This window comes from Tubulanus polymorphus, chromosome 6, assembly GCF_964204645.1.
Source record: "Tubulanus polymorphus chromosome 6, tnTubPoly1.2, whole genome shotgun sequence".
Taxonomy (NCBI): domain Eukaryota; kingdom Metazoa; phylum Nemertea; class Palaeonemertea; order Tubulaniformes; family Tubulanidae; genus Tubulanus; species Tubulanus polymorphus.
In genome coordinates, this window is record NC_134030.1 from 19,320,326 (window position 1) to 19,330,863 (window position 10,538).

Genomic DNA, 10,538 nt, shown 5'->3' on the forward strand with positions numbered 1-10,538 from the left:
TAAAACAGATGTATAGGGTAGATTGGCGGCCGGCCAGCTAAACTTTTAAGCCCAACAGATGGAGAAACAAGGTATCACTTAGTTTAGCAATTTATGAGTCTAGGGCCGAGTAAATGTCGAACATCGTCGAGTTCAGTTCATCGAACTTTTAAAATCTATTGTAAATCGTCGTCAATATAGCTAGGAAGACCGCGACAATTCCGGAGGCTTTTAGTGCAAAACACCCGCTGTTACGTCCGTCTGTATAACAGCAACTGCTTGTGAATCCGAACTACCCTACGACTCGATCCATTACTGATGTACCTCCTTCCTTCGTCAAGCAGCCCAATAGTTTCTCCTCTAAAGGCCAAAGCTTGAAATGATAGTACTGAAATGAAATATCCGTGATGTAGTATTCATCGTCCATGTTTTACTGTGAGACCTGAATCCTGGCTAAATTCCACGCACGTCATTCCCGACGTATCAAGTAACACTAAAAAATTTGATCAGACAAACCAGGATCGTGTACTTTTATGAGAATAAAAAAAATTCTCAAAGGTTCCTGAGATAATTAATCTAAAGTTCACACTTTAGGGATACACTGTCCATATAATCGTCGAGATCCGTCATTAGTTGATCATCGTTTTGCTTTCAGAATTCAAGTCATTTAAGAGTAGGATAGTATTTCATAATCCTGCGAGTGATTCGCATACTGTATTTGAATAGATACTTTATACATTGTTAAGAACGTTTGCATTTTATTTTTCCATCCCTGTTTCTATGGTCGAAACCAAAAAGCAATCATCTACCCTGATCACAACTGAAGAGACGAGGGATTCTATTCATTCATACTTTGTTTTTGTCAAATGAAACGAATGCCGTTTGTCGTTACATTAAAGAAGATATCTCCGACTGATTTGGATTTTCACTTGTCTGTAATAAGTAACAGGGAGACGTTACTCAAGTACTCGCCAGGCAGGCGTCGAACCAATCAGTGCAGCTTCTTAAGGTGGGGTATTTACAGGACTTTGTGTCGATACATGAGTAGCATTTCAATGTATTAGTAACTGAAATTGAAACGCGAATTGCCATTCACTATGATTACATATATGATAAACTTCTAACGTAGCAATACGCAGTATCGCTTGGCAATTGATGGGATGGAAGAATGAACGAGGTTTAGGCAAGCTTGGATCCAGGAGGGAGTTCAGGAGTTCAACCAAGCCCCTTTCTGACCAAGTACCCTTTTGAAAATCACACGTGAGACATTTCACCCGACATTGATCTTTTTCAAAATAGCCCTGTATTTCTAAAAGCAGTGTTATGCACTAATGCATAAATGTACCTAAATTCCCAAATAATTCGGATGGAGGTCCCCGCGCTCGCCGGGATGCCCGCCAGAAGTAATGACCCTTGTCATTTGAAGAAATTAAGAGCTTAGTTTCCAATCATTTCTTTCCTTATTTGTCAAGTTTTGCACAAGATGGCTTTAAGACAAAGCCGTTGTGGCTCTGAAGAACCGGTATCTTACCTTAGTATACATATAGCAGTACTGCACATGTATAAACACACGCCAACAGTTAAATACGGATACATGCGTAGTTAGTTAATTCCTGGGCCCAAGTATAGTATACGACGAAATAGTGAAATGCGCAAGTTGAATACGTAGTGATTCGGTCCTGTATTATTCGATCTCAGATCAACAGGTCTACACGTCGATTTTAGCCAATAACCGAAAATACAATGTAGACCTGTTAACCTGTTTACAATTCCAGCACAAAAAAAAAAATATTAAAAAGAAAATAAATGGAAAGATGGCGACAATATTTTAACACAATTGTTTCGTTTATTCAAAATAATGTTTATTACACAGGGTACTGGCTTGCAATATCCTCAAGCAGCTTGTAATAAACATCACCATTTTTGGAACCAAAACGATAACGGTACATATACTCGTCTAAGTATAAAGGTAGCTGACTGGACAAACAACCATGGCGCTGTTTGATTTTCCCCTGAACATGGCCCCAAATTCCTTCTATAGTATTGGTACTTACGCCCTCAACACTTTTGAATTCCTTGGAGTGATTCACTGTACCATGCTTGTATCCTAGTTTCTGGAGGCTATTACACGAAGACCACATATCAGAGAACACAGTAGACGAAGACCACATATCAGAGAACACAGTAGCCCCACTTTTAACCACTTCATTAATAATGGGCAGTAGCGTATTTGCGGAACGCGATGATACGATGCGCAATTCCAAATTACGAGTACCTCGCTGACACAAGCCAAACACCCAATTTCGTTGTTTTCCAGTTCCCCGACGATACTTGGCTTTCTTCCCAAATAGGCTTTCGTCTATTTCTACAATACCATCTGAACAATCACCATTCATCTCAACTGGGTTTTTTTATAAGAGCAGCGGACATAATCTCCTGTAAAAAATGGTAGTGGTCCATCACAGTCTTTTTACCAATGTCGGGATCCTCTTTCATCATTTCGGATTGTTGCAAGTCGATACCAAATGCGTAGATTATAAACACCAGGGTTTCCAATTTTAATTTTGACTTGGAGATTATAATTGGCGGCTTCAGTGTATGCGAGTTCACCTGTTTACCTCGCGTTGAAACCCTATTTGGCGTATCGCTGTAAACCTGTTCAACTCTTGTGTTCACTATTTCCCTGCCCCTCATCAGTGTCTTTTCGTATTCAAGTATTTTTAAGATTTCCGCGTTGCTCAGTGTCTAATGACGATCTACGTGTTTTCCTACACGAGCGAGCGAAGACCCAAAAACCCGAAATTGATGAATTATCAATTCATTGCGCTCAAGCATATTTGAGAAATTTCTTTACTGCTTGTTTTCCCTTGGAAATGCGATTTAATACTTAAGGGTTGTCGACGAATAGTCTAGGTCATCAGAATTGGCGTTCCAAAATATCAATTACAAATGTTAGTTTATTTTTATCGTATATTTCTTTAATAGTACATGTCATCACCCCTATTCTATTTTTGATCAATATCAATGAGTAGATTTGAGGGAATGTGCACTACACCATAAACATATCTGGAATAGACTTGTTGCCTTTCAATTCAATTCAATTCAATTCAATTATAGATGTTTGTATTTAAATCAAAAATCATTTCAATTACCCCATACATTTAATCATTTGCCTTATAAAATTATTTAATGTTAAGCAATCTATGTGTCATTTTTCAAGGCGTCAATAAACTTTCAATTAGTTTGTTCTCTTAAAATCTAGAAACCGGAGGCCTTTGAAGCCAGGACGCCTGTGCAGGGAGGATTGTTATCTGTGTTTTCGTCAATTTACTGTTCCGAAGCAATGCATCGGTGCGTTTTACCACGTGACTACGCCATATTGGCGGTCAATCAAAAAACAGTTTATAAATCCCCGCTTATGAATAAATTGTATTTATGTTCAGCTCGGTGCAATGGCTAATCGTGAAGCAATATGAAAGTATCATCACTCGTTTTGTATCCATTCCTGTATACAGACAAAGACAAAGACTTCACTTGCAACACTTACCTACAAGTTGGTTAACAAAAATAGTTAGTGAACTACTTGATAGTGCCCAGACGTTGGTAAATCCGCAGTTTACCATGTGACGATAAAATCAGAAGAAAGCCATGGAAAATGAAGTACAGAGTTTCAGGACCACGATTTACGAGTGCGGGAAAGTCTAGATCATGTGAACCCTGCTTACGTGAAACCCTACCTTTACAGGTAGTGGACCTCCCTGTGCTTTTTGAGCACGGGTGTACTGCTCGCAAAAACGTGCTGCCGAAACTTCGACCTGATCCGACAACGCCCATGATTCCGTCTTCGAAAGATAATGCATGAAGAATAACAAATCCGTGGTTGATAAAAGTTGTTCCTCTATCGGCTGGACACTAAATCAAAATCAAAACAACACAAAAAGGCAAACTTCATCGTACTCTAGAGCATAAATATTTTCAAACTAGATTTTACATCATGTCGTTAGTGGAAATATCGATATTGTTAATTTGAGTTATATATTACGCTATATACGTATATATCTAACCCTATACAGACCATTTGAAGCACTAGCAGTATACTTTTTTACTGATTTATAGCCACGTTCACACGACAACTAGTTAGACCGGTGTAAATGGGTCCGTGTCCTGGTCCGTTCCAAATTTAGACCACACGGCATTTTGACGCGCGTTGATAAAATCGCTTGTCACCGGACCCACAACGTCGTTTTCTGGTTAATAATTTACTGGGCCTGGGCGAATTCGATCCTCTTGTCAGGTTTAGACATTTTTGCGAATTCGATTTTATTCCATCACGCTGGAACTCTAAGTGTCGTTTAAACACGGTTCAAAACACGGAAGTAAACCGAAGATTATCGCGACATACGAATACGATTACGCTCCAAACATTTCCATGGTATAGGGAGGAAAAAACAATAGGCCTACCGGAATAATAACATAAACTGTAATAAAAGTATTTAAAACTTAATAAACTGGACTCACACTCTACCGCAGAGGTCGCGAGATTCAGAATTACGATTTAGACCGGACCTGGTACCAATTTCCGTCCACGCACATAGATTTAGACCGGTCCAAAATTTGGACCGGACCTGGTTCGCTCTTTGAGACACTGCCAAATACGACCGGTCTAAATTAGACCGTTCTAATTTGGAACGGTATTTTTGCTCGTCGTGTGAACGCATTTAGACCGGTCTGAATTTTGTCGTGTGAACGCGCCTTATGACTGGGCAATACGCCCCTGCTAATATACCAAAAAGGCGGCTTCTGTGATAATCGATGCTCTGATTTCTGTGGCAAGTCAGGGATCCGCCCTTTATATTACGCCTTAATATGTCTGCGTCATTTTTCCGCCTTTCAAACCAAATCGAAATAGTACCAAATTATCATACCAAAAATACTTTCGGCGATATGAATTGAAGGTGGGCGTCACTAACGCTCTACATCCACTTAATGAGAAAATTCAGCGTTCAATTCGCCACAGTTATTGCCTTCACCAAAGGTTTTTGGAACCATTTCAATAAATCTAAGCCCTAATAGCGAGTCTTAAATGACCGGAAATAAACTAATTCTTGATGATGTAAAAATCCTAGTTAATGCGAACTGCTGATGTGCTGGTATCGCATTAGGTCGTTTAGGCGGAAGAGAAATGCCCAAACGTTGGAAATACCTATCTACATGTTGTATAATTGAATTAATATAAAGGGTGCGCAAAATTTCTCTTGGAGTTATCTTCAATGGATAAATTATCTAATAATCGTTTGTTCCAGCACTGGTTGCCAGTCTAAAATCGCGATATATTGCGTCTCTGCGGGCAAGACCGTTTATGCATTGATATTTCGAAAGCATTCCGCGCAGAGGTTTTGACAAAACCTGGGAACCGGTTTTGAAAGGCAAACCATTCACTTATTGGTGAGTTACTTCGCAATAAACATGTAATAAATCAGCACTGTCTTATATTGTTCCCTCAGGCGATCATGCCATGAAAAAAACCTTACCTTCATGATACCGAGTTTTTTTTATTGTCTCGAAGACACTTCTCGCTAAGACACGCTTCAAATAATGGAGAAACGTAGGTCTGGGTATCGGTTAAATGCTACCATAGCAATCGAGTGCACGGTTCGTACGTACACGTTAAATCTCGCTGACGAACATATATTCGGGATGAACCCTTTAAAATGTTTGTTATATATACTTTTCCTATATATTGTCCAGATTTGGAGAACATGCCTAGTAATAATTCCGATAATCATGGAAATAGATATAGTGTCCCCTGCGAATAATCGTTTTGGTTTACCATTTGTTATGGTTCTCCGTTTTTCAGTTCGGCGTTTTGTGTTTTGCCTCCCCCGCACACGGCATAACAAAAAACCTCGAAAACGTTTTTTCGGTGCCGTGTGCGTTGGCTTTAATGTCCACCTTGGTTGTGTTGTCGAGTAGTATCCTCGGTGATTATGTATATGCGTTGATGATCTGGTTCCGTCATGGAGCGACTTCCATTCAAGTGACAATGACTAACAATCGTTTGGTCTATCGTTCCATTATTTATTTCCGATATAGCCTCTTCCGTACAATCTTCATTTACATAGTCATAGCCCACAACCTCTTGTCTCTAGCTCCAACACCTTAAGTCTTCTCTACTCAACTCTTAAATTCCCTAGCTCAACCATCATCCTGTACTGAAACCCTCCCTTTTTATACTGTTCTATCTTTCTCGTGACGTATACATCAGCAAAGCCCGGCATCATAGCCTATCACGTATTATCTCGTCATTACATTCCACCGGGCTATGTAAAACGTTTCTGCGTGTGTTTTATGTCACGAGCGCTTAATTTAATACTTGATCTTACCAGAGCACAAGTCTGCTGCTATATCAAGCCTCCCTACGCAGATACCTACGTCACTCTCAGCCATCTTCTATTCAATGTGTGAAGCATTCACGTTGGTTGCTTGCTAACCGCAATCACTGCATTGAACTCCGGCTTTCTTTCCCGTTATCTAACCAACTGATATACCACCCCAAATACATTCCCTGGCCAGCACCAGTTAGTTCACGCCGTTGCCGCGTTAAAGTTATACTGAAATTGAGTCTTCAATCGTCGTTTTGTGTCGTTTGTCGTTTGTAGGCTATAACGGGTTTGACCGGCACTTAGTGAACCCTGCCTGACCCGACCAGCTTCCTCAGCGCCCCGTGTAGTAAACCCCAACTTCACTCCTGCTTTCTTTAACGAAACTTTTTCAAAATGTTTCGTATGGTAAGTTGATGTTCTTCTGCGATTTATCTTTGGAATAATACCATGAATCACGCCTCAGTGGCGTATCCTCCATTTTTCTTCTGGTCAAACATCATGGGAAAATGGCATACGTCCGCAAAGGCGTATGAGGGAAGCCCCTGAAAGGTTGATAAGTTATAGGCACCAATGCCCATTTTAATTTACTCTTAAAACAGCATTGGCAGTACGGAACCCCGCCGCACTAGATCGAGTGCGCAGATACATGCGCAGCTTGGATGATGTCATTATTAGCCAATCAGAACACCAGTTTTATTTCAGCTCATTTATAGTCCTTCTGTGAAATTTACCTCATCGATTATACAACGAGCAATCTGATTGGTGCCACAAGTTTTCGTGGTGCGGCAAAGCTGCGCATTGACCTGCGCACCCGGTCTAGTGCGGGAGGAGTGTATACCATCAGGTTCAAATCCCGGCCGACGGAAGATGTAAACTTCATGCTAAAAACGATGCCTTTTTCCTCCTAATCGGTCGAACCATTTTGTAAACTGGTATAAAATTGAAATCAATTCATTTCTATAGATGCTTGGTCTGTTATGGTTAGCTTGGCCATAATTCAAAAAGTAAAGCACATGGGTAGCCGGGTCAATCTTTGAGATGAGAAGAGATATCAACAAGGTATCAGTTTTGTTAGGGTCATCACGAATTCCTACTGTGTAGCAATACGCCTAATGACAATTGGATACCAACAAACGCTGCTCTGGCAATCGATGGTTCTACTTGTAGTTAGGTTGAATCCCGTCTGTGTGTTCCAAATTCTTCTACATTTCAATTATAGTCGAATGAACTCAAGTCTACGATGACTTTTTTTATTACTGGAATTTGAAAACTTTGAAAAAAAAAGATAGCGAAAATGAACTTATTTCAAAAGACGTAAAAAGTGGCGCGACGTATTGCTGGTAACGCATATATTATTCTTCTGTAGAGCGACAGAAAAATTCCCACACATTCGAAATAGCTGTGGTTTGTGTTTGCATTTGATTAAAATAGCTATAACCTACGTGTAGGTGGATTCTATGGTAATTATTAAACTAATGGACTCCTCTCCGATTCAGTGGGATTCCCATTTGCTTGGCCTAACGCCTAATAAAACTCGTATAAAATTTCTCAATTTTTATAATCTGTCAAATAGTAATTCAAAGGCAAATCAATGTCCTATTTTTTCTTTCGATCAATTTCCCAAGCAGTTTAGCATCTAAAGTGAGTCCAAAGTCTCGTTCAAATTGGATTCATCAGTCGCCTGTTTGAGGACTACCATTTCTCCTTAATCGCCAACTGAGACAGAATCGGACACCTACCCGTCGACCACCCGTCAAAACACTGCTTTTAAAATCTGTTATACATCGTCGACAATACCGCTACAAGGACCGCGACGATTCCGGAAGCTTTTAGTGCAAAACCGCTGTTACACTTGTCTGTAGCGCAGCAATTGCCTTTGAAACCTGTAAGGCTGTTAGATGTTGTAATCTGAAATGCACAGGCAGCCTTCGTAAAGCAGCCTCTGAGTTCCATGTCTGTGGTTCCTTCTTTGTAGTATAAGTACTGAAATGAAATTATGTCTTTATGTTAAACTGTTTATTTTCTTTTGTCTGTAAGGCCGCAGAACAGAGAATTGAGGCTCAGAGAAATTACACTCTTGTTTCGTATTCAAGCCAAATTTTGCCGTGTTCTAGAATCAATCTCCTCACTAAGAAATTCGATCTATTTTTCAAGATTTTAAACGCCGGTTAAATGCCCCGTTCCTGTGTGACCAGCGCTTGCAGCCGAGTACCGAGGAAAAACTGGCCATGGATGTTCCCCCTAATCAAAATTCCTGGCCCTGTTTGAAAATACGACAGTTATGATCACGTTCTTTTGGGAACTTTTATCTTGAAAAATTGTCAGATGCCATAAAGAACGAGTATGGGGCCAATGAGGCGTGGGACTAGTGATCGGTCCTCATTTCATTTTTGCCATGAAAATGCAACAAATTCTTTCTCAAAAATAATAAGTCATTATTATTATCATATCCTAGGTAAGACAAGTGATGTTTTTACGTGCAATTGTTTTTCAATAACCTTAAATAAATCACCCACCAGTACTTCATAACTTTCAGAAATCTGATTCAGAAACAAGGGTACATATCTGTGTGGCCTCATTCGAAAGAAGACGTTTGTTTGTTGAATTGGTTCTCGGCAGTAATTAGTGCCGGAAATCATTAGAATAAACCATACTCACCATGCAGGCGTCAAGACCAGTTGGGCAGGTCATTACGCTGGGGTTTTTACACGAACTGAAGTTGGGACAATTGTAGCATTGTAATGCTCTTGTATCTGTAATATGAATGCAATTTACAAATTACTGATTATGATCTCTTAGAATTTTACCACCCTCAACTTTACTCGTATTAAAGCACTTTGTTCGGCTTCTTCAAATGAGGCGTGATGATTAAATAGATAGGTTTTGGCATGACATCATAACTTTCATTTCCACTAGATGGCGCACGAGTCGAACTAGGCTGCTTCGGCGTCTCGTTAAGGTGTGGTAAAGTTTGTATTATTTGCTACCTCATTCACCCTCTTCAGTCCTCACTGTGGCCACTGTTAAGAACTTTAAGTTACGGACCGAAGCAGGCCTAAAAATGTCATGATTTTTAAGACGAACTTCTGCTAACTAATATCTTAATGCCATAAAGACGCGTCCGTTTATTGTAAATCATGAAATTAAATAAAGATTCGATTTTTGGCTAACAAACGATACGATACCTTATTTCCCATTTTTGCTTAAACGTTGACCACCGATCTACCGTGTACAATAATTTTATATATCCGGTATCATCTTTGTTTAGCCTTAATCAGATTTTATGTTTTCTTTGACTGGTGACCATTTAATCCCTACTTCACGATCCCTAGTCACGAAATTAAATCATTTTCTTTTCTTTTTAATTGTATCTTTATCGACCTCCCACTGAAACTTTTGAGATCCGCCATTCAATTCCGAGCAGAATAAAATGAAATAAAGATGTACATGTTTTTATTCCGCGATCAATTGTGAGTCGGAATTAAATGGCTGCCGGGCAAAAAAGAACCGATCATATACTGGAAAAGCGAACTTGTATTCGATTTAATGATTTTTGATCGGCAAAATTGAAATGAAAAAAAAAAATCAATTCCCGAGGACGCCTCCGTAAATACTAGATCCGTTACCTTTACAAAGTCCCAACAGAACGATGGCTACAACAACGGCGATGCTTGTTATCTTCGACATTTTCAATAATCTGGAGCGATTTTCACTTCGAGAATGGATGACGAATCTAAGACGTTCTCTTCGTTCGGAGTCTGTTGACGAACTGCGTGTTTTGTCACTAAAGCAACGACCAATGAACGCGAAACGAAAAACAATTTACATTTCACAGCTCACAACTTCGAGGTCATTATTCTTGACTTGTTTTTTTCTATACATTTTCTTTTCATCCCCTCGCTTTTGTGCTTTACAATCATGACGAAGGAATGACTATATTGTTTTCTTATTTTCGTTTCGAATCCAGATATATACGTAGGTTATGGGTTTTCAATATAAAAAAATTGTCAAAGGAGTCCATTGACACGTTTGCCCTCGAAGACCCTCCCCCCCTCACCCACCAACAGGTCGTTGGCTTTTCCTAACCCCTCGCATAATTTATTGCTACACTGTTTTTTATTATACATGCATACTAAAATGCTTTGTATCAATCTATTATGTGAATAAATACTTACT

General features: G+C 39.6%; 1 protein-coding gene across 1 annotated transcript; it reads right to left on the reverse strand.

The window, feature by feature from the left end:
- Positions 1-7,695: 7,695 nt before the first annotated feature.
- LOC141907665 (uncharacterized) lies at positions 7,696-10,118 on the reverse strand. The gene is made up of 3 exons (XM_074797382.1): positions 9,989-10,118; positions 9,021-9,115; positions 7,696-8,345 (listed from the first exon to the last, which is right to left on the reverse strand). Exons 1-3 carry the CDS (start codon positions 10,047-10,049, stop codon positions 8,130-8,132), a joined length of 372 nt encoding a protein of 123 aa, XP_074653483.1. The 5' UTR covers positions 10,050-10,118; the 3' UTR covers positions 7,696-8,129.
- Positions 10,119-10,538: the final 420 nt, after the last annotated feature.

Excerpts from the sequence above, each read along its gene's own strand:
- LOC141907665 (XM_074797382.1), bottom strand. The coding sequence starts at position 10,049 with ATGTCGAAGATAACAAGCATCGCCGTTGTTGTAGCCATCGTTCTGTTG. Across the intron at positions 9,116-9,988 it reads TCTGTTGGGACTTTGTAAAG|ATACAAGAGCATTACAATGC; the intron begins GTAACGGATCTA and ends TTCATATTACAG. Across the intron at positions 8,346-9,020 it reads CTGGTCTTGACGCCTGCATG|TACTTATACTACAAAGAAGG; the intron begins GTGAGTATGGTT and ends ATTTCATTTCAG.